Source organism: Lathamus discolor, chromosome 23 (genome assembly GCF_037157495.1).
Source record: "Lathamus discolor isolate bLatDis1 chromosome 23, bLatDis1.hap1, whole genome shotgun sequence".
Lineage (NCBI taxonomy): Eukaryota > Metazoa > Chordata > Aves > Psittaciformes > Psittacidae > Lathamus > Lathamus discolor.
In genome coordinates, this window is record NC_088906.1 from 2,083,228 (window position 1) to 2,109,512 (window position 26,285).

Consider the following 26,285-nt stretch of genomic DNA (forward strand, 5'->3'; position numbering starts at 1 on the left):
CGGGGTGAGCTTAAGGTCTTTTCCAACCCAAACCATTCCATGGTTCAAGCCATTCCCCTTGGCCTTGTCCCTGCATCCCTTGTCCCAAGCCCCTCTCCAGGTTTCCTGCAGCCCCTTTAGGCACTGGAGCTGCCCTAAGGTCTCCCCTTCAGGAGCCTTCTCTTCTCCAGGCTGCCCCAGCCCAGCTCTCTCCGCCTGGCTCCAGAGCAGCAGCATCCCTATGGCCTCCTCTGGACTCTCTCCAGCAGCTCCACATCCCTGGATGGGATGGGATGGGATGGGTGGGATGTGGTGGGATGGAATGGGTGGGATGGGATGGAATGGGTGGGATGGGATGGGTGGGATGGGATGGGTGGGATGGGGTTGTGCATGCAGAGAACGTTCCAAAGGTCCCTCCCTGCAGCAGCATCCTTGGCTGCTGCAAACACAGAAGTCGCTCCATTAAAGGAGCAGGAGGATCCCGCACCCCCCTGGCAGGGTCTGTGCCCACTCCCCACGGTGCCAATTGCATCTTCTGCTGCAGAATGATCAAATGGGAGCTTTTGAGCCCGTTTCTATCGGCCCGAGTGCCCAGGTCAGGCCACCTCCATCAACCCACCCGCATCTGCCCTGGCCATGGGGCCTCAGCTGGGAAGGGGATGGGGAACAGCTCCAGGGTGTTTCAAACACTGCTTATTGAAGTGCTTGGCCTCATCCAGCCCCTGCCCAGCTGCGAATCCCACTGGGAATCCCTTAGCGAGATCCTGGAAGGGATTTGCTCCCAAGGGCGGTTGTGCAGCAGCAGCTCCCTGCTTTGGCTTGGGGACCCGGAGCAAACAACCACACACATGAATGGGTTCCAGGCACGCTGTCAGCAGAGGCAGAGCTCAGTGTGAGACTCCTCAGCACTGGAATTCCATGTGGGAGGTTGTTGTGATCCCGGCTCGCCGCAAGCACGGCCTCAAGGTCTCGGAGCAGGCAATGGGAGGAAGCATCTCCTCATCCTCCTTTTCCTGCCCAAGGATTCACCCAAGGCCACGCTGGGACATCCCATCTCCGCCCCCCTCCAGGCCCCCAAGCAGTGACAGTCCTGGGGAGCCTGGTGTCACCCCCAAGGGTGCCTGAGCAAGGCAGGAAGCAGGAGAGCATCGAGGATGCTCCAACAGAGCTGCTCGTGTGCAGGCACATCGGGGTGGGGGCTGCTTTAAAGAATGGTTTTAAATCTGGCTTTTTTAGTTAAAACCGGGGTTTATTTCCAAAGGAAAAGCTCCTTTTTGGCAGGAACCCCCCTCTCTGCAGCCAGAAGCCCCAGCACAAGCACTCCCAGGTCTGCTGGGCCACGCTCCAGCTCTGCTGCTCCACTGGGGCCACCTCCCCAGTACAAATCACACCCCACTTCCCAGCACCAAGGGGCCCCTTTTTCCCCCATCCCATCAGGCTGCACCCTGCGGGATGGAGAAGGGCAGGGGGGGGACCTGTGGTTCCCCCATCCCTGGGGTCTCACTGGGGTCCACAGGGGCTCCTGGAGTCACCCCAATCCCAGGAAGTGGGGTCCCAGGGGGATGCATGGGACTCAGGCTGGATGGGGGCTTCCGCAGGTGGGAATACAAGTGGGGCCTCCCCCCACACCATCCCTAGCGCTGGGGGGGTCCCCAAAAGGCCCGGGGTGGGGGGGGGGGGGGGGGGAGGGTTGGGGGGGGATGTCCCGGTGCGGAGGGCGGGGGGCGGGGAGGGGCTGTGGGCGGGGAGCGCCGTGTCCCGGCCCTGGTCCCGGTCCCCGTTCCGCTCCCGTTCCCGTTCCCGGTCCGGTCCGGTCCGGTCCGGTCCCAGATCCGTTCCCGTTCCCGTTCCCTTTCCCGTTCCCGTTCCCGTTCCCGTTCCCTTTCCCGTTCCCTTTCCCGTTCCCGTTCCCTTTCCCGTTCCCCTTCCCGTTCCCTTTCCCGTTCCCATTCCTGTTCCCTTTCCCGTTCCCCTTCCCGTTCCCTTTCCCGTTCCCGTTCCCTTTCCCGTTCCCGTTCCCGTTCCCCTTCCCGTTCCCGTTCCCCTTCCCCTTCCCGTTCCCTTTCCCGTTCCCATTCCTGTTCCCGTTCCCGGTCCGATCCGGTCCGTTCCCAGCCCCGTTCCCTCTCCGCTCCCGTTCCCGGTCCCAGCCCTCCCGGGGGCGGGGCGCGCGCTCCCGGCCCGTCCCGAGCAGCTCCTCGGAGCCTCGGCCACGGCCACGATGGCTCCGTTCCCCCCCCCAGCCGTGGCCGCCGCCGCCGCTTGAAGGTTGCCGGGGCCGGGGGGGGGGGGGGGGGGGGCGGCTCGGAGGGGCCCGGGTTGAGCCCGGAGCCGGCAGCGCTCACGGCAGCGGGGCTGGAGCGGCGGGCGGGCGGTTACCGGTTGAAGATGCACTTGTTCCGGAGCTCCAGCTACGAGATCCGGCTGCAGGGCGAGGGGGGCAGCCTGCCCCGCATCCAGGGCATCCGCTGGGTGAGTGCGCGCTGCGTGCGGCCCCGCTTCGCTGCCCGACCCCGCTCTCAGCATCACTCCCAGCGCTGGGGTTTGGGGTCCGTCCCCCCCCCCCCCCCCCCACTTCTCGTTGAGCTCGGTTTGGGATGCTCGAGCTCTGCTCCCCCTTCGGGTGTGCCGGCTGCGAGGTCGAGGAGCCGCAGCCGGGCACGGCGCGGGGCCGTTGTGCTCCGGTACTCGGTGACCGGCAGCCCCCCCAGCAGGAGGATGCTCAGCATCGTGTCCTAGGGGTGCTGGGGGTCTCCGGGGTGCAAAAGGCACCAGGTCTTAGAACCCCAGCCTGGTTTGGGTTGAAGGGAGCTTAAAGCTCATCCAGCTCCAGCCCCTGCCGTGGGCAGGGACCCCTTCCACTGGAGCTGCTTGCTCCAAGCCCCATCCAACCTGGCCTTGAAGTTCCCTGCCCTTGGTTTCTTGTCCCCTTTGGGCTGGGATGTGACCCCATCACAACCTTCCCCTTCCCTCGTGCTTGACCCGAGGCAGAGGGGTTTAAGGAAGAAAGTGAAATTCCTTTCAGGAAGCAGCCCCCCGTCAGCGTTCCTGTGCCGCAAATGGGACATTTTCCCTCTGGTTTTCCCTGATTTTGTTTTTCCTCCTTGGAACTTTGAGGAACTTCGTTTTGGGAAGGGTTTGGAGCGGCAGAAGCCAGGGATGTGGGAGCAGGAGCAGGCTGGAGCATTGCTGTGCGGTGGCACCGGTGCAGCAGGGATGGCTCCTGGCTCTGGGATTGATCTGTGCAGGGAAAGGGGATTTCTCCCCACTTCCTACAGGTATGGGAGAGGGGAAGGGCAGGGAATGAGCTGGCTGTGCCTTGGAGCAGCACCATTGTCCCTTGTCCCCATCACTGGAAACTCCTCCTCGCATCCTGGCTCCGTCTTGTCCCTCCTGGGAACCTGCTTCCCTGATCCCGGTGCAAAATCCCTCCCAGCTCTTTCCTGTTGCGAGGCTCCCATTCCCTGGCATCAGCGGGACATCACAGCCCGGAATGCCCAAGCAGCTCCATCCTTCATTGCCAGCATCCAAGTGCCATCGCGCTGCATCCCTGGAGGAACAGGGGGGCGATGAGTCGCTAAGCCCCATTCCCAAGGAGGATCCCAAGGGATCAGCAAGGCCCTGGCTGGCTGCCGTGCCCTTTGAGCCTGCGGATGGGCGAGGACTTTCTCCGGAGCCGTAAAGCCTGAAATAGCTCCTGTTGTTTTCCTTGGGATCCCAAACAAAAGCAGCCCAGGAGCCTTGGCCGGCCGCCCGCTGCTGCCGGATTTCTGGAGACGGGCAGGATCCCAGCGCCCGGAGCAGGAAGATGGAAAGAGGCGACTCCTTAGGAAGCTGTTTGGAATGAGGCAGGGGGTGAGGGTGGGGAGAGCATCCTGTGGCTCCGCACGTGGCATCTGGGATGCTTTGGGAAGGGGCATTTGGGGACCAGCAGTGAGAGCCTGCATGGGAGAACCAGGAAAAGGCCAGGAGGGAGCCCTCATCCCTGGGTTGCGCAAGTCTCCTCCGGTGTCCTTGTGAGCAGGATCATGGCCCATAGTGCGGGTTGGAACGGGATGATTGAAGGCCCTTTCCAACCCAAACCCTTCCATGCCCCTGGCTCTGTGCCTCAAGGACAAGGCCTCACTTCGGGGGTGATGGATGGGGCCTGGAGGGGAGGCAGCTCCATGCTCCTCAATAGGAGCAAACATTTGCTCTGCAATCTCCAGCGCGTTTCCTGCTCCATGGGAGGGTCACGAGGCTCCGGAACGTTTGCAGAGGGAATAAGTCACCGTGTGCCAGGCTCGGGGACAGCATCGGAGCGGCCCCAAGGAGCCGCTGCCCCATCCGCTCCCTGCATCTCTCCTAAGCCGGTTGCAACGCGGTTGGTGGCTGCTCCAGCGGAGGATGGGGAAGCCTTGGGGGTATGGAAAGGGCTGGAGGAAATGAGGGAGCAGCTGGAGCAGGGCAGGGTGTGAGCTGGAAGGGGTTGGGATAGGCAAGGAGGCAGCGCAGGGCAGAGCATCCATCCCAGCATCCATGCCAGCATCCATGCCAGCATCCATGCCAGCATCCATCGGAGGTGGCCAGGAGGACTCTGTCGTTTCCCCTTAGCTCCTGGTGGATGGGTTTGTCCTTGGATTCGGCTGCAAAGAAACTTCGGCGCCCGATTACTCCTGAATTCCTTAACTGAGGCTTCCACCCATCCCTCTTTGAGCTTGCTCCTTCCTTCCCACCCAGCAGATCCAAGGGGGATGTGGCCCTGAAGATGCTGCTTTCCAAGCACCCGTCGCCTCAAGAGCCTTTAGAGCCTGAACGAAAGAGGGGGAACCACAACCCCTTCCCCTTAAGGTGCCCCCATGATGATGAAGCCACCCGAGGAGGGAGGGATGGTCCTCACCTTGCCCTGGGGTTAATACTCAGGGTGCAGGAGCTGCCTTGGCCAGGGCAGCACAGGCAGAACAGGTCCGACGAGCCCGTGCTCACCGCGGCGGAGGTGTTTATTCAAGGCTGTGGCCATGCGGGAAGCCTGGAGCCCTCATCCCACTGGGCAGCACCGGGAATAGGGATGAGCTTCAAGGTTTTCCAGCCCAAACCCTTCCAGGATTCCAGGATCCGCTCTCGGAAGGGAAAAGCTGGGAGAGGAATGAATGCGAGGTTTCAAAAGCCCCCACTGATGGGGACGGAAGATGAGGGCTCAAGCGTGATCCAGCCCCATTCCCAGTGGAGCTGAGCCTGGCTCCGCTTGGGCCGTGGCACTCAGCATCCCGGACAGCAGGGATACAGATCCAGCCTCATCGTGTGCTGGGATGGGGACCGCTGTGGGATGCAGGACCCCTATGGGTGCTATAGGGTGGAGGGGGGACATGGCAGAGCCCACACAGCCACCAACCCCCTTCCCTTTGGTTTTCCAGACCCCGCTCTTGGACACTGAATCCAGCCTGGATTATGGACACAGCCTCACGCAGGTGGGAAAACCCACAGGGACTTGGGTTGTGGAGTCCTCAGCCTGCCTTTGGGCTGGTCAATCCCTTGGGATCAGCCATTCCTGGGCCGGGGGGGGGGAGATGGAGATCCCAGGGTCCTGGGGGGGCATGGAGGTGTCAGCACAGCAAGGATTCACCACCCATATCCTGCTTCCCGGGTATGATCCCACCCTCAGGCATCCTCGGATAGGATCTGGCGAGCCGGGAAGCTCCTTTACATCCACCTCACCAGCACCCGGCCCGGCCTCATCCGGGACCACAAGCATCACCTGCGGCACCACAGGTAGGAGCATCGGTACCCGTTGTAGCGGGGGCACCAGGGGAGAATGGGGCCCCCAACATAGGACCATGGAATGCATTGGGTTGGAAGGGACCTTAAAGCTCATCCGGGTCCAACCCCTGCCATAGGCAGGGACACCTTCCACTGGAACAGGGTGCTCCAAGCTGGCTTTGAACACTGCCAGGGATGGGGCATCCAGACCTCCACTGAGCCCATCCCAGTGTCCCAGCACCCTCTTCTCCCTTATCTCCAACCTGAGCTCCCCCTGTTCCAGTCTGACCCCATCACCCCTTGTCCCATCGCTCCAGTCCCTGATGCAGGTCCCTCCCCAGCATCCCTGTACCCCCCTTCAGCCACTGAGGTCCCCATGCACCTTCTCTTCTCCAGCCCCAATGCTCCCAGCCTGGCTCCTATGGGAGCTGCTCCAGCCCCTGCGCATCCTCGTGGCCTCCTCTGGACCAGCTCCAGCAGCTCCAGGTCCTTGAGGACCCCACAACCGGATGCAGCATCCAAGTGGGGTCTCCGCAGAGCAGAGCAGAGGGGCAGGATCCTCTCCATGAGCTGCTTCTCGCTCCGGGGGTGCACATGGGGGGATTCTGAGCTCCTCATTGTCCAACACCCCCAAGTGCTCCTCAGGCTTCTCCGCTCCTCCTGCCCCATCCCATGCAGGGTTCCCTATGGTGCTGGGTGCTGCAGCCCCATTCCAGGCTGGATCTGCCCTTTGTGCCCCTTGCAGGCAGTGCTGCTCCGGCAGGGAGCTGGTGGATTGGCTGCTGAGCACCGGGCTGGCCCTGCAGACCCGCAGCCAAGCCATCGGCATCTGCCAGGTCCTGGTGGATGGAGGCGTCCTGACCCACGGTGAGGTTCCTGCACGTCTCCCATAGGTGCCCATAGCACCCATTGGGTGCCCCATGGGTGCCAGGATGAGCTGATGGGTGCTGTCCCCCTGCAGTGAAGCAGGAGTGGCATTTCCAGGACAAGGACACCCAGTTCTATCGCTTTGCCGAGCTGGAGCTGAGCCCCGATCCCAGCGCTGGGCTCCGGGATGCGGAGGAGCTGCTGGAGGCTTTGGCATTCCTGGCTCAGCTGGGTCCAGATGCGCTGCTCACCATGGCCCTGCGCAAGCCGTGAGTGGCCAAGGGGATGTAGAGGGATGTGGAGGGTGATGGGGCTCATCCCATGGGGCTCTTGGGTACCAAAGGGGCTCATTTGGATGAGGGGGACCAGAGCATCCTTTCCACGGCTTGGGATTCCTTCCTTGCATGGTCAGGGATTGTGGCTGGAGAGGGGCCATGGATGCTGCTCACCCCCTGCTCCCCTCCCAGGCCTGCCCAGCGCACGGAGGATGAGCTGGAGCTCATATTTGAGGAGCTGCTCCACATCAAAGCCGTGGCTCATCTCTCGCGCTCGGTGAGTGCCCTTTGTGTGCATCCCAGCTGGGCCTGGTCCCCACATCCTCCTGCATCCCATCGCTTCCCATCCGAGCATCCTCTCCTGGCCCTCTCCGAGCATCCCTTCCCCGTGCCCGTGTGTGTTTCCCATCCTCGCCGAGCTCCAGGCTGGGATGATCCCAATGGAAGTGCCTCTTGCTGCAGGTGAAGCGGGAGCTGGCGTCCGTGCTGATGTTCGAGTCGCACCAGAGAGCAGGCACCGTGTGTAAGTAACGTGTGTCCCATGGGGCACCCAGGGCTGGATGGGCCCCAAGGAAGGGTCCCCAGCCTGGGGGGGTACATCTGGAACCTTGGGCATCAGTGTGGATGCTCCTGATGTCTCTTTGTGGACCAGGGATGGAGGGGACCAGAGAAATCACTGCATGGGCTTGGGATGGGGGGGATGATGAGGGATGCTTGGGGGCTTGAGATGAAGAGGATGTTGAGGGATGCTTGGGATGAGGAGGATGCTGAAGGATGCTTGGGGGCTCAGGATGAGGAGGATGGGGGATGCTTGGGGACTTGGGATGAGGAGGATGCTGAAGGATGCTTGGGGGCTCAGGATGAGGAGGATGCTGAAGGAGGGTTGGGAGCTCAGGATGAGGAGGATGCTGAAGGATGCTTGGTGGCTTGGGATGAGGAGGATGCTGAGGGATGCTTGGGGGCTCGGGATGAGGAGAATGTTGAGGGATGCTTGGGGGCTCGGGATGGGGAGGATGAGGAAGGATGCTTTGGATCTCCCCTTCTTCAACCTCTGGATGCTGTCCTTGACCCGCAGTGTTCAGCCAAGGAGATAAAGGCACCTCGTGGTACATCATCTGGAAGGGCTCAGTGAACGTGGTCACCCACGGCAAGGTAGGTCCTGCCCCATCCAGCCCCCCCATGTCACTTCCCCCCCCCCCCCAAATGCTGCCCTTCACCCCGTGTCCCGTCCCCCCCGACAAAGGGCTTGGTGGCCACCCTGCACGAGGGGGACGACTTCGGGCAGTTGGCTCTGGTGAACGATGCTCCCCGTGCTGCCACCATCATCCTGCGCGAGGACAACTGCCACTTCCTGCGGGTGGACAAGCAGGACTTCAACCGCATCCTCAAGGTGGGCAGGGCTCCATGGGCAGGGAGGGGAGGACTCGTCCCTGCCTGTCTCTGTATGGGGTTTTGGGGTGCAACCGGACAGCCCTGAAGGGGCAGAGCTGCTGGGTCCTCACTGCAGGACGTGGAGGCCAACACCATGCGCCTGAAGGAGCACGGGAAGGTGGTGCTGGTCCTGCAGAAGAACCTGCAGGGTGGCAGCAGCCAGCCAGCCACGGCGCGGAGCAGCAGGTGACGGCTTGTGCACAGCCCTCTTTGTGGCCACCGCGGTGCCACTTGTCCCTCTGCATCCCCTCCTTGTCCCTCTGCATCCCCTCCTTGTCCCCCTGCATCCCCTCCTTGTCCCTCTGCATCCCTTCCTTGTCCCTGTGCATCCCCTCCTTGTCCCTCTGCATCCCTTCCTTTTAACTCTGCATCCCTTGCTTGTCCCCCTGCATCCCCTGTTTGTCCCTCTGCATCCCCTGCTTGTCCCTCTGCATCCCCTGCTTGTCCCTCTGCATCCCCTGCTTGGCCCTGTGCATCCCTTGCTTGTCCCTCTGCATCCCTTGCTTGTCCCTGTGCATCCCTTGCTTGTCCCTCTGCATCCCCTGCTTGTCCCTCTGCATCCCCTGCTTGTCCCTCTGCATCCGCTCCTTGTCCCTCTGCATCCCCTGCTTGTCCCTCTGCATCCCCTCCTTGTCCCTCTGCATCCCCTCCTTGTCCCTCTGCATCCCTTCCTTTTTCCTCTGCATCCCTTGCTTGTCCCCCTGCATCCCCTGTTTGTCCCTCTGCATCCCCTGCTTGTCCCTCTGCATCCCCTGCTTGTCCCTCTGCATCCCCTGCTTGGCCCTGTGCATCCCTTGCTTGTCCCTCTGCATCCCTTGCTTGTCCCTGTGCATCCCTTGCTTGTCCCTCTGCATCCCCTGCTTGTCCCTCTGCATCCCCTGCTTGTCCCTCTGCATCCGCTCCTTGTCCCTCTGCATCCCCTGCTTGTCCCTCTGCATCCCCTGCTTGTCCCTCTGCATCCGCTCCTTGTCCCTCTGCATCCCCTTCTTGTCCCTCTGCATCCCCTGCTTGGCCCTGTGCATCCCTTGCTTGTCCCTCTGCATCCCCTGCTTGTCCCTGTACATCCCCTGCTTGGCCCTGTGCATCCCCTCCTTGTCCCTGTGCATCCCCTGCTTGTCCCTCTGCATCCGCTCCTTGTCCCTCTGCGTCCCCTGCTTGGCCCTGTGCATCCCCTCCTTGTCCCTGTGCATCCCCTGCTTGTCCCTCTGCATCCGCTCCTTGTCCCTCTGCATCCCCTGCTTGGCCCTGTGCATCCCCTGCTTGGCCCTGTGCATCCCCTTCTTGTCCCTCTGCATCCCCTGCTTGTCCCTCTGCATCCCCTGCTTGTCCCTCTGCATCCGCTCCTTGTCCCTCTGCATCCCCTGCTTGTCCCTCTGCATCCCCTGCTTGTCCCTCTGCATCCCCTGCTTGTCCCTGTACATCCCCTGCTTGGCCCTGTGCATCCCCTGCTTGTCCCCCTGCATCCTCTCCTTGTCCCTCTGCATCCCCTGCTTGTCCCTGTTCCCGGGATCAGGTGGCCCTGATGGAGCCCCATCCTTCCCTGATGGACCCTGGCTCTTCCCACCAGGTACTTGGTGATGGCCGGGACACCGGAGAAGATCCTGGAGCATCTCCTGGAGTTCATGAGGCTCGATGCTGCGCTCTATGACCCCGTGGGTAGGTTGGGGGGGGGGGGGGGGGGGGGGCCATGTCTCACATCCCAAAGCCACGTTGATGGGCATGGGGCTGGAGGGGGACCAGACAGAGCTGGAGCACCTTATTCCTGGTGTTCAACCCCAAAACCTGCTCCTCCTCCCCAACTCCCCCATTGAGCTGGGAAAAGGAGGCAGCACCAGGCCCGAGAGCATCCCTGCATCTCCCCCTGCCTTTGGAGAGGAGCAAAACCGGTCCAGGAGGGAACCAGGAGATGTCCCCAGTGGGTAAAAGATGGAGCTGGAGCCGGGACACGCTGCGGATGCTGCTCTTTGGCTCCAGCCTCTTTCCTCCCCACATCCTGCAGCCCCAACCCATTCCATGGCCTTTAGGAGCTGAACTCAAGCGTGGTCACCGTGGTGGGGACCCTTACCCAGCGCCATGGCCCCAGCCCATTGGGTGCAGCCAAGGATGGGCAGTGATGGCCTGGTCTCTTCCAGACACGCTGCTGGGGGATTTCCTGCTCACCTACACCGTGTTCATGCCGACCTCGCAGCTCTGCAGGGCTCTGCTGCACCAGTATCCTTCTGTGCTGGAGCTGGGCCCCATCCTGCTTCACCCAGCGGCACCGCAGGGGTTGGCCAAGGGACCCCCAGTCATGGAATGGGTTGGGCTGAAGGGACCTTAAAGCTCATCCAGTCCCCACGGGCAGGGATCCCTTCCACTGGAGCAGGTTGATCCAAGCCCCTGTGTCCAACCTGGCCTTGATGGGATGGAGCATCCGAACCTTCTCCGTTGAACCCATTCCAGCGTCCCAGCACTCTCCTCTTCCTTATCTCCAACCTGAACTCCCCCTGTTCCAGTCTGAACCCATCACCCCTTGTCCCATCGCTCCAGTCCCTGATGCAGGTCCCTCTTCAGCATCCTTGTACCCTCCTTCAGCCACTGGAAGCTGCCCTGAGCTCTCCACACAGCTCCTCTGCTCCAGCATCCCCCAGGCTCTTGGGCACGGGGCACATCCCCATCTCCCTCCCCACACCCAAGGGAATTCCCTGCCTGCTTCCCACCACCCCTTGACTGGTCCCAGTTTCCGCGCGGAGCCCATGGAGGGCTCGGAGCAGGATAAGGCCACCTACTCCTTGCACAAGCGCCGCAAGATCCTGCGCCTGGTGAGCCAGTGGGTGCTGCTCTATGGGCGGCTGCTGCAGGGGGACCGCAGCACCACGGCCCTGCTGCAGGTACCAGCACCACGGGGCAGGGGGGGACAGGGACATGGGGGTGTCCCCAGAGGGGTCTGGCTGGGACATCCCCCATATGGACCATGGGCATCTTCCTCCTGCAGAACCTGGCGGACCTGGCGAGCCAGGACCCCCGCCTGGGTGGGATGGTCCAGGAGGCAGCGCCGGAACGGCGGCGGCCCCGAGCGTGAGTCCCATGGGAATAACAGCATCCGGAGTCGTTAGGGATGGAAGGGACTTAAGAGCTCAGAGCCACTTCGAGCTCTGTCCCCCAGTGCCACCACTGGTGCCCCATGGCTGCCCATGGCAGCCGTTGTGCCTGGAGTATTGGACTTCCCATAGGAATGGCCAGCAATGACTGTGCGGGTTGGGGGGATGCCAGCAGCTCTTGGGTCGTCATGTCCATAGGTTTGGGGTTTCCCAGTTACAGGGAGGGTGTCCCATAGGGATGCTCATGGGGCTTGGTGGTGACCTGGATCCTGGGGCTGAAGGACCTGGTTGTCCCCATGGGGATGCTCATGGGGCTTGGTTGTGACCTGGATCCGGGGGGCTGCAGGACCTGGTTGTCCCCATGGGGATGCTCATGGGGCTTGGTTGTGACCTGGATCCGAGGGGCTGCAGGACCTGGTTGTCCTTATGGGGATGCTCATGGGGCTTGGTTGTGACCTGGATCTGGGGGGGCTGCAGGACCTGGTTGTCCCTAGTGCAGGCTTTAGGGCTCTAACACCCCCTTTACCCCCTCTCTACAGGCTGGAGAATGGAGATGGGAGTGTTTCACCCCAGCCCAAGGTAGGGGAAGCCCTGGGGGTGCTTTGGGGCCCTTTGGTTGCCCTGTGGGCTGTCTGATGGGCTGAAGCATCCTCCCTCCCTTGGCCATAGGCTCAGGGCTCCGTGACCTGGTTGGGGAGCCAGGAGGAGGCGATTCCGAGCAGCACTTGTGCCTTGAGAGCCCAGGACAAAGGTAGTGCCCCACTGCGGGCTCTGTCCCCTCCCGGGGCTGGGACACTGAAGCCCCTTTCCCCCCCCACCTCCCTATAGTGCCCTATGAGATCTACAGAGCCGACCACTCCTGCCTGGTCACGGTGCTGCCCGTCAATGCCTCGGTGCGGGATGTGCTGCGGTCCCTGGCCCCGCGGCTGGGCCGCGATGGGGAGCACATCCTGGTCAAGGTGAACTCGGCTGGAGGTGAGCGCGATGCTCCCGGCGTTCCCTTATGGAAAGGGGTTGTCCCGTGCCCAGCCGGGATGGGGCCCCTTCTCTCTCCTGTCTCCCCATAGACAAAGTGGGGCTGCAGCTGGATGCCGTCGGGGTCTTCACAGCGCTGGGGCTCAACGAGAGGCTCTTTGCTGTGAGCGTGGAGGAGCTCAGCAGCTTGGTGAGCACAGACTGGGGTGGGCAGCACCAGCCAAGTGGGCTCTGGGGCTGTGCTGGCCCCATAGCAGCAGCGGGTCGGGGCATCCATCCCTTGCTGCTCCTCTCCTGCTGCGGTACCGATGGCAGGAGGGGTCGAGCATCATCTCCTGTGCGTAGACCCCTCATCCCGAGCAGTTGGGCCCCCAGGTTGGCTCCTCAGAGACCCTGGACCTCATCAGCTCCAAGGACCTCGCCAGCCACCTCACCGACTACGACTGGAACCTCTTCAAGAGCATCCACCAGGTAGGGCCCCCAATGTGGGGGGGGGCTATGGAGGAGACCCCTTGGGGGTGCCTTGAGGGGCTCAGCCTCCCCGTCGCGCTTCGCAGGTGGAGATGCTCCACTTCATCACCCGCGGGCCCAAGTTCCACGCCGTGACCACGGCCAACCTGGAGCGGGTGATGCGGCGCTTCAACGAGCTGCAGTACTGGGTGGCCACGGAGCTCTGCCTCTGCGCCGAGGTGGGCAGGAGGGCGCAGCTCCTCCGCAAGTTCATCAAGCTGGCAGCGCAGTGAGTCCCCATCCCCATCGCATCCCCACGGGGCCCGTTCCTATGGACCCCATCCCCATGGAGCCCATCCCCATGGATCCCATCCCCATGGAGCCCCATCCCCATGGAGCCCATCCCCATGGTCCCCATCCCCATGGAGCCCATCCCCATGGAGCCCATCCCCATGGACCCCATCCCCATGGAGCCCATCCCTATGGACCCCATCCCCACAGATCCCATCCCCACGGACCCCATCCCCATGGACCCCATCTCCATGGACCCCATCCCCATGGATCCCATCCCCATGGAGCCCATCCCTATGGAGCCCCATCCCCACAGAGCCCATCCCCACGGACCCCATCCCCATGGACCCCATCTCCATGGACCCCATCCCCATGGATCCCATCCCCATGGAGCCCATCCCTATGGAGCCCCATCCCCACAGAGCCCATCCCCATGGACCCCATCCCCACGGACCCCATCCCCACAGATCCCATTCCCATGGATCCCATCCCCATGGATCCCATCCCCACGGAGCCCATCCCCATGGACCCCATCCCCACGGAGCCCCATCGCCATGGATCCCATCCCCATGGATCCCATCCCCATGGAGCCCCATCCCCATGGATCCCATCCCCATGGAGCCCATCCCCATGGAGCCCCATCCCCATGGACCCCATCCCCACGGATCTCACCCATATGGATCCCATCCCCATGGATCCCATCCCCACGGATCCCATGGGGGCCTCCGGACCTGACCCCCGTCCTCACCCGCAGCCTCAAGGAGCAGAAGAACCTCAACTCCTTCTTCGCGGTGATGTTCGGTGTGAGCAACACGGCCGTCAGCCGCCTGGCCAGGACCTGGGAGGTGAAGGGCACCACGAGCATCCCAACTGCACCCATAAGCTCTGAGCGAGGGGGGGTGCTAAGGGCCAGGGTATCGGGATCATGGAATGGGTTGGAATGAAGGGATCTTAAAGCTCATCCAGCTCCATTCGCCCTTGTCCCATCCCTGCATCCCTTGTCCCAAGCCCCTCTCCAGGTTCCCTGCAGCCCCTTTAGGAGCTGCTCTAAGGTGGGATCTTCTCCAGCTCTCAGGCTCCATGGACCCATCTGGGTACCAAACCCCCCTGACCAGGGTAGCAGCGGGCCCCAACCTATTGCTTGGAGAGCCCGCAGCGATGCTGTGGGGTGGATGTGGGGTGCAGGAGGTGCTGGGGGGGCTCCAGGGCTGGGAATTCCGGGTGCTGGTGCCCATGACCCTCTCCCTGCACAGAGGCTGCCCCATAAGATCCGGAAGCTGCACTCGGTGCTGGAGCGGATGCTGGTGAGCGCAGCCCCTTCCCTGTATCCCCCTTCCCATCCCGTATCCCCCTTCCCTGTATCCCCCTTCCCTGTATCTCCCATCCCACCCCGTATACCCCTTCCCTGTATCCCCCTTCCCTGTAACCCCCTTCCCACCCTGTATCCCCCTTCCCTGTATCCCACTTCGCACCCTGTATCCCCCTTTGCATCCCCTATCCCCCTTTCCATCCCATATCCTCCTTGCCACTCCATATCCCCCTTCCAAGCCCATATCCCCCTTTCCCTGTATCCCCCTTCTCATCCCATATTCCCCCTTCCCACCTCATATCCCCCTTCCCATCCTGTATCCCCCTTCCTACCCAATATCCCCCTTCCCTATATCCCCCTTCCCATCCCGTATCCCCCTTCCCACCCCATATCCCACTTCGCACCCTGTATCCCCTATCCCTCTTTCCATCCCATATCCCCCTTCCTATGCCATATCCCCCTTCCCTGTATCCCCCTTCCCATCCTGTATCCCCCTTCCTATGCCATATCCCCCTTCCCTGTATCCCCCTTCCCTGTATCCCCCTTCCCACCCTGTATCCCCCTTCCCACCCTGTATCCCCCTTCCCACCCCCTATCCCCCTTCCCCGTATCCCCCTTCTCATCCCATATCCCCCTTCCCTCCCCATATCCCCCCTTCCCACCCCCTATTCCCTTTCCCAGCAGGGTTTAGCCCTGCTTCCCCTTAGGCACAAGGTCCCGGGGGTGCCACGAAGCTGCTGCCCTCCTCTTCCTCCCCTCTTCCCTGTGCCCCGCGCTGATGCCCCGCTCCATCCCCAGGACCCATCATGGAACCACAGGGTCTATCGCCTGGCCGTCGCCAAGCTGAGCCCCCCCATCATCCCCTTTGTGCCCCTTCTCCTCAAAGGTGGGTACCTCGGCTCGGGATGGGTGCTGGGGATCCCTTTGGATGCATCCATGGGCCAGGAAGCCAGCGCTGATCCCTAAATCCCTCCCCCCGTTGCAGACATGACGTTCATCCATGAAGGCAATCACACGCTGGCCGAGAACCTCATCAACTTTGAGAAGATGGTGAGTGGGGACGCATCCCTTGGGATGCGGATCCAGGGCCTCCCCTTCCATCCCTATGGATGGGCCATGGGGCAGGCCCCATGGAGGGGATGGGGGGAGCCAGGCTGGCAGCAAGTGATGCTCCTGCGTTGCCCGCAGCACATGATGGCGAAGACCCTGCGTGTCCTGCAGCGCTGCCGCGGCCACGCGCATGGTGAGCTCCTATGGGAATGGGGCTGGGATCGTGTGGGAATGGGGCTGGGAATGGGGCTGAGCTCCTGTGGGAATGGGGCTGGGATCCTGTGGGAATGGGGCTGGGAATGGAGCTGAGCTCCTGTGGGATGGGGCTGAGCTCCTGTAGGAATAGGGCTGGGAATGGGGCTGAGCTCCTATGGGGTGGGGCTGAGCTCATGTGCAAATGGGGCTGAGCTCCAGTGGGAATGGGGCTGAGCTCCTATGGGATGGGGCTGAGCTCACGTGCAAATGGGGCTGAGCTCCTGTAGGAATAGGGCTGGGAATGGGGCTGAGCTCCTATGGGGTGGGGATGAGCTCATGTGCAAATGGGGCTGAGCTCCAGTGGGAATAGGGCTGAGCTCCAGTGGGAATGGGGCTGAGCTCCTATAGGAATAGGGCTGGGAATGGGGCTGATTTCCTATGGGAATAGGGCTGGGAATGGGGATGAGATCCTATGGGAATGGGGCTGGGATCGTGTGGGAATGGGGCTGGGAATGGGGCTGAGCTCCTGTGGGAATGGGGCTGAGCTCCCATGGGAGTGGGGCTGGGATCCTAGGGGAATGGGACTGATATCATATGGGAATGGGGCTGAGCTCATGCAGGATGGGGCTGAGCTCCTATAGGAATAGGGCTGGGAATGGGGCTGAGCTCCTACGGGGTGGGGCTGAGCTCACGTGCAAATGGGGCTGAGCTCCAGTGGGAATGGGGCTGAGCTCCAGTGGGAATGGGGCTGAGCTCCTATGGGATGGGGCTGAGCTCCAGTGGGATGGGGCTGAGCTCCAGTGGGAATGGGGCTGAGCTCCTATGGGATGGGGCTGAGCTCCAGTGGGAATGGGGCTGAGCTCCTATAGGAATAGGACTGGGAATGGGGCTGAGCTCCAGTGGGATGGGGCTGAGCTCCTGCCCTCTGTCCCCATCCAGCTCCGCTCTCTCCGCTGCGAACCCGCTCCCAGCCCCGGCCCGAGGACCCCAAGGCGGTCAGGATGTCCACGTGTAAGGCTGGGTGCATCCAGCCCCGCTGTGCTTGGGACACCCAGCATCCCGATGGGATGCGCGAGGGCGAGGCGATGGAGGGGTCCATGGGATGCGGATCCATGGGGAGGGTTGATCCAGAGGTGATGGATGGGGACCGGGGGGGGGACCCAATTCCTGACCCCATCCTCTCCTGCAGGCTCAGAGCAGTCCCTCAGCGTGCGCAGCCCCGTCTCTACCTGGGCCTATCTGCAGCACCTGAGAGCCATCGACAGCCAGAAGGAGCTGCTGCGGCTTTCCAGAGACCTGGAACCCTGACACAGCCCGGAGCAGGGATGTGGCAATGGGGCTGCCCCATAGCTCTGCTCCCAGGAGCACCAGGGCACGGGGCTGGGCTGGGGCCAGCCAAGAGCTGCTCCTGCTTAGCCAAGGGGCAGGATTGGGCCATGGGCAGTGGGGAGAGCACTGGAGGTGCTGCATTCCCCTTTCCATGCAGCAGCCTTGGATTCGCTCCCTGCTCCGGCCGGGAAGAAGGAAGGAGCCTGGATGCCCCCATTGCCCCCCATCCCATAGGGTACCAGGCTGGGAGATGCCGCTTCCCCATGGAGGGCCTCAAGCCGGAGCATCCCTATGAGCAGAGACCACGTCTGTCTCCATCAGGGTCTGGCTCCTGCTGCCCCATGGATCACAGTGGGGCTGCCCTTCCCTTTGGTGTGTCCCATGGGAGATGCTGGCTCCCATCCCAGCCTATGGGAGCTGCGTGATCCCAGAACCATGGGGGAAGTACGTTGATCCCCCCACCCCACCCCAAACTGTTGGGTGTTAAAGCAGACTCCTCCGTGCCTCAGTTTCCCCACATGGATGGGGGCAGGAACAGCCATGTCCAGCCATGGGACAGCACCAGGCATGGAGGGAAGGAAGCCGTGGTGGCCTCATGCTGGAGATGGGGACCTGCTCCAGCCATTCCCAACCCGCAAGCAGGGCTTAGGGGGAGATGCCTTTGGAGGCAGCAGTGGATGGACCCCAGGGGCCAGGACCCTCCGAGCATCTCGATGCGCATGGAGCACTTTGACAACGACCTCGAGCAGGCCTGGATGAAGCCGTGGGGCTCAGGGGACATCAGAGCCCATAAAGGGAACCACCACAATGGATGCTCTGTGCCATGGCCAGGCCACCACAAGCCAAACCCTCGCCAGCCTTGCCCCAAGGGCTGCAAGGACCAGAGCTGCTGCATCGGTTGCTCTTCAAGCCGTGCACGTCAATGAGTTGATGACAATAAAGGTCCCATCACACCTAAAGGAGGTTTCAAGCAGCCACTTATGGGGTGGGATGTGGGTTCCTTGCGGCTCCCAGCCCAGTGCAAAGCTTTGCTTTGGGTGGTTGTGCTCAGTGGGGCTGGACGTTCCCAGCCCCATCCCCATGCATGGTCCCAGCAGTGGTCCTGTCCCTTAAATGGGTCCAGAGGAGGCCACGGGGCTGGAGCCAGGTTGTGCAATGGTCAAGAGGCAGCTTGGGGATGCTCTTGGAGACAGGATGGGCGCTGAGCTGGTCCGATATAGGCCCCTTTGGGTGGCACACAGGATGTGCTCCGGGACTGGGAATTGTATTTCCTTCTGGATACACCAAACCACCCATCATCTGGGACCATCTCCCATTGGGATGCCTGCGGTGGGCAGGGGAGAGGCTGGTGACCACATCAAACACAGGCTGAGCTTCCCATTGGTTCTCCCCAGGGATGCTCCATAGGGAGCAGCAGCCCCTTGCAGGGCAGGGACCACCTCTGTGCTTGTCCCCTGGATGAGACCACAATGGGATCCCCACAAAACCCGCTCCTTGATGCTGAACCCCCCTTTGTGGCCGTGTCCTGGTGCCTCCTGGTGCTGCTGGAGGACCCGGAGGCCTCCATAAGGAATTCCCGGCCTCCATAAACAGCATCTGAGGAAGGCGATGCCATCACGGGGGTTCATGCAGCCCGGGATGGAGCAATACCGGGATACCGGATTATCCAGCCCTGCTCCCACTGCCGGAAGGCTGCGATTGAGCCATGCACATAATGGGCTTTGGGTGAAGGCCTCGGTGGCACCAAGCTCCTCCTTCCCCTCCGTGCCCCCAGGGGACCCACATATAGCAGGGAGCGCCAGGGAGCACCGTCATTCCCAACCGGCTCTCCGGGACGCTCCCAAGCATCCAGCCTGGTGTCGACGGGATAATGAAGACCTGGATCCTCCTTGTCGGGGCAGGAATAGCCCTGGGCTGCGTGGCTGGCAGTGAGTAATGGAGCTGTGCTTTGGCAGAGGGGCGAAAGCAGCCGGAGCATCCCATGGGAAGGATGGGGACGGGCTGGAAGCAGGGGGTGAAGCCGGAAACCAGGAGCTCCCCGGGGCGGTTGGATCCATCGGAGCTTCGCAGGGGACAGCGTGAGGGATGGTTTCATGCTCCAGCTCCGTGGTGATGAGGATGGGTTGAGACTTCCCAAGGGATTATCCTTGGCCACCCCTTGCTTCCTGGTGCAGCCTGGGGTGCTTTTGCCCTGCAATCCCACCTTCCTCTGCCTCCTGCATCCTCCAGCACAGGGAGGAGGGAGGGAGCTGTATCCTGGTACCTCATCCATGGGGTGGTGAGTGGAGGATGCCATTAAGTACCTGGGCAGCTCAGAGCATCGATAGCTCCTTGCTTGCGAGTTCATTTGTCCTTCCAACGGGCTCTTTGACAGAGCTGGTCCTTGGGCTGTGTTTGCAGCGAGGTCCTGTTCGGACACGAGCCATAACCCATCCCCATGCACTGAAGCCAAACTGGGAGGCACTGGGATGCTGGTGCATGGCAACAGCCCCTGTTCCCCTGTCATATCCTGTATGGAAGAAAGGAAAAGGAGTTTGCTTTGGTCCCAAAAGCTGCTCTGGGGAGGGCTGGACCTGCAAATGAGATGGGAATAGTGGCCTGGCTTCCTGGAGCTGGAAGAACAGGCTGGACCAGGCGAGGGCTGAGTGTGGATGTGCTGAGCCGAGCCACATCGGCGCCGCACCGCTGAGACCCCACTCGGAAACTGCATCCAGCTCCGGTGTCCTCGGCACAGGGAGGGCCTGGAGCTGCTGGAGCTGGTCCAGAGGAGGCCAAAAGGATGCTCAGGGGCTGGAGCAGCTCCCATAGGAGCCAGGTTGGGAATGCTGGGGCTGGAGAAGGGCAGGTTCCAGGGTCTGAAAGGGGGTACAGGGGTGCTGGAGAAGGACCTGCAGCAGGGGCTGGAGCGATGGGACAAGGGGTGATGGGTTCAGACTGGAACAGGGGAAGTTCAGGTTGGAGATAAGGAAGCTCTTCCCTGTGAGGGCGGTGGGACACTGGGATGGGTTCAGTGGAGGTCTTGGATGCTCCATCCCAACAAGACCAGGTTGGATGGGGCTTGGAGCAAGCTGCTCCTGTGGAAGGTGTCCCTGCCCATAGAACTGGATGAGCTTCAAGGTCCCTTCCAACCCAAAGCATTCCATGATTCCATGTCCTCCTGCTCCAGCCCCATCCCTTGGCTGCAGCTCCCAGGAAGCTCCATCAGCTCCATTAAACTCGACCATCACGACTTTCCGGATGCTCTCTGGTTCCATGGGTGAGGAGCAGGGCACATCCTGCAGCACCCATTGCCCTGTGAAGCCTCAGCACCCCCAAGTGACCCATGGGGTGATGCTGAGCTCGATCCTCCATGGGCTCCATGGGGCTCCTGCCCCACTGCGTCACTGCTGCTCCAGCAGCACGTGCCCCAGCACCAGGGATGTCTCAGCAGTGATTTACACGTGGGCAGTTCCTGCCTTGCACAATCCCTCTGGGATTGCTGCTGGAAAATGAGCCTGGATGGATGATTCAGGCTGAGTTATCCCGAGTGACGCATTGGGAGCGAGAGGGATGTTGTCCTGGCGATGGGGGTCATAGAATCCTGATGGAACGGGTTGGGATGGGAGGGAGCTGCCCATGGCAGGAGGGTTGGAACTGGATGGCCTTTAAGCTCCCTTCCAACCCAAACCATTCCATGCTCACCAAGGGGAGATGGTCTCCAGGAGCATCCCAAGCAACCTCTTTCCCCCCTAACACTCCCTTTGCTATAGGGTGGGTCTGGAGGCAGGGATGTGGTGGTGAGAAGCAAAGGAGTCAGCAGTGAGTCCTTGCAGCACGATCAGCCTGGGCTGGGTTGGCCCATGGGGCCGAGAGGTTCTTCCTCTCCCAGCATCACGTGTGGGGCCTTGGTGATGCGGCTCTAAGAGGCACAAAGGCCTTGGGTGCGATCCAGAGCGGGATGGATGCCAACCCACATGATGTGGCCCTTGCGTCAGGGTTTGCCCTTAGGGCATCCTTCACCTCCTGCAGTTCAGGGCAGGCGAGCCAGAGGTGTTGGAGCTGTCGCCTGATTGCAGCTTGGCAAGGGAAAGCAGCGCCCTTTCCTGCAGGGATCCCTTTGCAGCTTGCTTGGGATCTCCCATTGGGTTGGAGATGGGAGACAAGGTGGGACAAGGCATTGGGGGACATGGGCTCGTGTGAGGCATCCCTGCTATGGCAAGGGGTTGGAACGGGATGAGCTTTAAGGCCTTTCCCAACCCAAACCATTCCATGGTTCTATGATTCTCTGGTCACCTTCCTGGCTGGAGCATAGGGATGCTGAGAAAGCCATGCTCGGGCTGCCATTCCTGCCTTCAGGAGCGGATGGGCAGCACAGAGGATAAAGCATCTTCCCTAAACACGCATCCTCTGGGCTGGCTCTTAGCCCAAACCCAACACCTCGGTCTCCTACAGCCCCTCTTTGCTTGATGCCAAGTGTCCATCACCCCCCCACCCCGATGATGGCCACAGGTCAGGGCATCCCATACCCGAAGCACACCTTTAGCTGTGTCCCTGTGTGTAATGCAGCAGATGCTCGGTGACGCATCCATCCCATCAAGAGCTCAGGAAGGAGATCCTGGTTTTCCCAAGAGGGATGAAGGTCACTCGTAAAGGTGCCTGGAATGTGGCACTCTTCCGGCCTGGAAGTGGTGGGACCTGGGGCATTCCTGCTCATCCTGGCATTAAAAGGGTGAATCAGAAGGAGGAATGAACGGTGGGGAGTCAAGAACGTGCTTCCTGGTGTGAAGTGGCCTTGGTGTGGTGGAAATCCACGTCCAAAGAGCAGCGTCCATGGGGAATGTGCATCCTGAGGCCTCGCCCCATCGCAACACCACCCCTCAGTGCTGGCAGAGCATCACAAATAGCCCCGGATAGGAGCTTCAGGCTCTCCTAGGAGGGGGATATGAGGGGAAGGAAGGATGCTCCAGGCCATGGGCAGGATGGGGCAAGGTGCTTGGTCCATGCTGAGGACCACACCGGTGTTTCTGTCCCCCAAAGCCCTGTACACGGCCCCTGACTCCTGCTATGGACGCTGTGAGGAGCCCTACAACGAGGAGGACGAGTGCCACTGCAGCCCCAAGTGCGAGAGGGACCACAACTGCTGTGCGGATTACTACAGGCACTGCCAGCCCGGTGAGCATCCCTGGCTATGGGATGGACATGGGATGGGCACGGGGGTCTGGGGGCCATGGGGTGCAGAGGGGCTGGTTAGCACCATGTGTCCTCCTGTACTGATGTGCTTTTGGGTCCCGCATCTCCATCACCCTGAGCATCCTTTCCTTTGGCTCCGTGCAGGTGGAGAATGGGCCGAGGAGGCAGCTCGCCCCCGTGGTGAGTAGCAAGGGATCCAACCACCTCCGTGGGGTCACCCCGTGTGCCCCAGCACCTTCTGCCTGCTCACCAGCACCACGATGTCCCTTCCCCAGAGCTGGGTGAAGCAGAGGCAGGGTCTTCCCATCCCCTGGTCACCATGAACCTAAACCATGGGAGATGGGGCCGATTCCAGCCCCAAGGAGCAGGGAGATGGGGCCGATTCCAGCCCCAAGGAGCAGGGAGATGGGGCTGATGCTTCCCAGTTCACCCAGTGCTCAAAAAAGGGTTCCTTTTAGCCCCAAAGTGTGGGGTTGGGACCCTCCTGCACCGCTCAACCTCAGTCTCAGTGTCCCTGGATGGAGCCAGCAGGGATCCCACATCCCAGGCACTTCCACCTCTCTTCCAGAGGGTTTCTCCAGGAGCCGGGATTCCATCACGGACCAGGACCTCCTGCGCATCTCGGAGCAGCTCTATGGGGCCGACCACAACAAAGCCCAACCGAGCGACATCGCCATCAACCCCCAGCACCGGGCATCCCCAGAGGAGACGGGGGACCAGGAGGACCGGTCCCCGCAGCCGTGAGTGGTCCTCATAGGGCGCCCATTGGCCACCCAGAGACCAAAGAGGGCTCGGGGCTGGTTTGAACCCCTCTGCTGTCTCCTAGGCTCTATAGGTACGTCAATGAGGAGCTCTTCTCCAAGCCCACCTATTCCAGCTTCATTAAACTGCTGGATAATTACCGGAGGGCCACTGGGAAGGAGGAGGAGGTGACAGAGGAGGAGCTGCGGGAGCAGGAAAACTTCCTTCGGGAAGTGATGAAGACGGAGCTCATGAAGAAACTCTTTGCCTTCCTCCATAGCAAAAGTGAGTGGGGAGCAGGGGAATGGGGGTTCCGGGTGTCCCGAAGGAAAGGTCCTTGTGGTGGGAGGTGGGCTGGGAGGATTGGGATGGAGGAGCATGGAGTGGGATCTCAGGGATGGCGGGAGGGGGGGAATGGAGCAGGGTGAAGTTCCTAAGGGAAGTGGGACAGGGATGGGTCAGGGAGAGGACTGGGACAGGGATGGATCAGGGAGAGGATTGGGAAAGGGATGGATCAGGGAGAGGATTGGGAAAGGGAGAGGATTGGGACAGGAATGGGTCAGGGAGAGAACTAAGACAAGGATGGATCAGGGAGAGGATTGGGATAAGGATGGATCAAGGAGAGGACTGGGAAAGGGATGGATCAGGGAGAGGATTGGGATAAAGATGGATCAAGGAGAGGGTTGGGACAGGGATGGAACAGGGAGAGGATTGAGAAAGGGATGGATCAGGGAGAGGATTGGGATAAGGATGGATCAAGGAGAGGATTGGGAAAGGGATGGATCAGGGAGAGGATTAGGATAAGGATGGATCAAGGAGAGGGTTGGGACAGGGATGGATCAGGGAGAGGATTGGGAAAGGGATGGATCAGGGAGAGGATTGGGATAAGGATGGATCAAGGAGAGGATTGGGACAGGGATGGATCAGGGAGAGGATTGGGACAGGGACGGATCAGGGATAGGACTGGGTCAGGGATGATGGATCAGGAAGAGCACTGGGTCAGGATGCTTCTCCCATGGCTCCCATCCGGAACTGCCGCTCCCACCGTTCCGCACAGACCGCTACGGCTCGGAGCAGGAATTCCTTGCGGATCTGCAGGAGATGTGGTTCGGGCTCTACTCCCGAGGGGATGGGGAGCAGGATTCCAGCGGCTTCGAGCACATCTTCTCAGGTAGCACCAGCACCGCTGGGATGGGGGGGGTTGGACAGCGCTGGGATGGGGCTCACCCCATGCTCCTGTGTCCCAAACGTGTGCCCAGGGGAGGTGAAGAAGGGGAAAGTGTCCGGATTCCACAACTGGATTCGCTTCTACCTCCTGGAAAAGCAGGGAATGGTCAACTACTTCAGCCACAACTTCGACGGGCCCGTGAGTGATCCCATGGGATGCCGGGCAGCATCCCGAACCGGCCGCATCCCATATGGGGCCAATGGGATTCCACAGCCCCTCCGCTTCCATGGGATGGAGGGCAGGAGGGTGGGAAGGGCGCGGAATGGCAGCAGAACACCTCCCGAAGCAGAAGGGAGAGGTTGAGGTTGGGGGCTCTACATGGGGCCCATCGCACCAGTGGGAAGCTGCTGGGGGGGAGGACTTGGGGCTTGGCTGCCCCAGGGGCAGGCTCTGAGCCTGGGTCCCCCCTTTCATAGCAGCCTTCCAGTGTCTGAAGGATGCCTATAGGGATGCTGGGGATGGACTCTTCATTGGGGACTGCAGTGACAGGACAAGGGGTGATGGGTTCAAACTTAACCAGGGGAAGTTTAGATTGGATCTAAGGAGGAAATTCTTTCCTGTGAGGGTGCTGAGGCACTGGAATGGGTTGCCCAGGGAGGTTGTGAGTGCTCCATCCCTGGCAGTGTTCAAGGCCAGGTTGGATGAAGCCTTGGGTGGGATGGTTTAGTGTGAGGTGTCCCTGCCCATGGCAGGGGGGTTGGAACTGGATGAGCTTCAGGTCCTTTCCAACCCGAACCATTCCATGATTCCCCAGTGGGACACGTACCCGGACGTGCTGGGGCTGCAGTTCAGCTGGGACGGCTTCTACAAGGAGGTGGGCGCTGCCTTCATCGGCTGCAGCCCCGAGTTCGAGCTTGGCCTCTACACGTTGTGCTTCATCGCGAGGCCCGGCAGGGAGTAAGTACCACGGGCATCCGTGTGGGTCTGCATCCGGCACCGACAGCATCCTGGGGATGTCAATGGGGCTCAGGGATGGTTTGGGGACAGCAAGAGCATCCTGGGGATGTCAATGGGGCTCAGGGATGGTGTGGGGACATCAAGAGCATCCTGGGGATGTGAATGGGGCTCAGGGATGGTGGGGGGACACCAAGAGCATGCTGGGGATGTCAATGGGGCTCAGGGATGGTGTGGGGACACCGAGAGCATCCTGGGGATGTGAATGGGGCTCAGGGATGGTGTGGGGACACCGAGAGCATCCTGGGGATGTCAATGGGGCTCAGGGATGGTGTGGGGACACCGAGAGCATCCTGGGGACGTGAATGGGGCTCAGGATGGGATCAGGGCTATAACTCAAGCCGTGTCCCCACAGATGCCACCTGAGCCTGGGTGGCCACAGCCTCAGCATCCAGACCTACCCCTGGACCAAGTCCACCTATGGCAATGGCAGGAGGTACATCGCCACCGCGTACGTGGTCTCACCCTGAGGCTGTAGGGAAGGGACGGCTGCAGCCCCACTGCGGGGCCAGGGGCTGCCCCACACCAGTGTCCATGGCACTGGGCACCACTGGGACAGGGGCAGGACCAGTGCCGGTGCTGCTGGGCAGGGTGGGGGTGGCCGAGCAGGAGGATGGAGACAGCCCCTGCTGCCATCGTGTGCCGCATCCCTTGGTTGCAGCAGAGGAGCAGGAGGGATTTGGGATGCAAAGTGGGATCCAGGAGTGAAATAAACCCTCATTCATCGCCCGTGCTCCCAGAGAGCAGCCCCTCATTGCCATGGATCTGCTGGGGTGGGATGCGGGGATGAGGACACTGGGAAAAGCAAGGTCCTGCCGGGCAGGAGCCCGGCTCCCACTTTGTCGGGATGCTCCCTGCGGTTTCTGAGCCTTGGGAGCTGCTTATGGGTCCTGCCCCATTGCATTGCCCCACTTGGGGACCAAAGCGGGTCCCCCCCGGTCTCCATCCCAGAGGTGGCCTCTCCCTGGGGTCCATCACAAGGAGATGAGGGTCTGTGGGGGGTTCCTCCTCCATCCTCACCCAGATGTGCCCTCTCTGGGGTCCGTGGGTCCCCAGAGACCCCCGGCCCCACAACCAGAGCTCAGGTGCTTGCCTCAGCACCGTGCTCTTAGGGACAAACCCCAAACCCCCTTGGGGACAGCGGGAGGGCCACTGTGGTGGAGACACCCCCAGGATGCCCCAACCCCATCCACTGCCCCTGGGCTGGTCCAGGAGAAGGATGCTAC

At 61.6% G+C, this 26,285-nt stretch overlaps 3 protein-coding genes across 3 annotated transcripts; all 3 read left to right on the forward strand.

The window, feature by feature from the left end:
- Positions 1-1,713: 1,713 nt before the first annotated feature.
- RAPGEF3 (Rap guanine nucleotide exchange factor 3) lies at positions 1,714-17,926 on the forward strand. The gene is made up of 27 exons (XM_065659466.1): positions 1,714-2,451; positions 5,373-5,426; positions 5,621-5,727; positions 6,461-6,582; positions 6,677-6,851; positions 7,050-7,134; positions 7,320-7,380; positions 7,933-8,009; positions 8,101-8,247; positions 8,365-8,474; positions 9,856-9,944; positions 10,421-10,499; positions 11,008-11,158; positions 11,263-11,345; positions 11,908-11,947; positions 12,038-12,119; positions 12,197-12,343; positions 12,436-12,533; positions 12,689-12,814; positions 12,901-13,082; positions 13,839-13,929; positions 14,338-14,388; positions 15,192-15,279; positions 15,379-15,443; positions 15,582-15,636; positions 16,578-16,649; positions 16,828-17,926. The coding sequence occupies exons 1-27, from the start codon at positions 2,368-2,370 to the stop codon at positions 16,944-16,946; spliced, it is 2,640 nt and encodes an 879-aa protein (XP_065515538.1). The 5' UTR covers positions 1,714-2,367; the 3' UTR covers positions 16,947-17,926.
- On the forward strand, positions 8,479-9,811 carry LOC136003779 (DNA-directed RNA polymerase II subunit RPB1-like; the record flags this gene model as incomplete). The annotated part of the gene is made up of 2 exons (XM_065659707.1): positions 8,479-9,446; positions 9,802-9,811. Coding segments are annotated over 2 exons (978 nt in total), but the record flags the coding sequence as incomplete, so codon positions are not given.
- Positions 17,927-18,837: 911 nt separating the features above from the next.
- On the forward strand, positions 18,838-25,613 carry ENDOU (endonuclease, poly(U) specific). The gene is made up of 9 exons (XM_065659467.1): positions 18,838-18,895; positions 21,984-22,118; positions 22,281-22,316; positions 22,705-22,876; positions 22,963-23,162; positions 23,935-24,048; positions 24,137-24,243; positions 24,860-25,002; positions 25,415-25,613. The coding sequence occupies exons 1-9, from the start codon at positions 18,838-18,840 to the stop codon at positions 25,527-25,529; spliced, it is 1,080 nt and encodes a 359-aa protein (XP_065515539.1). The 3' UTR covers positions 25,530-25,613.
- The last annotated feature ends 672 nt before the right edge of the window (positions 25,614-26,285 follow it).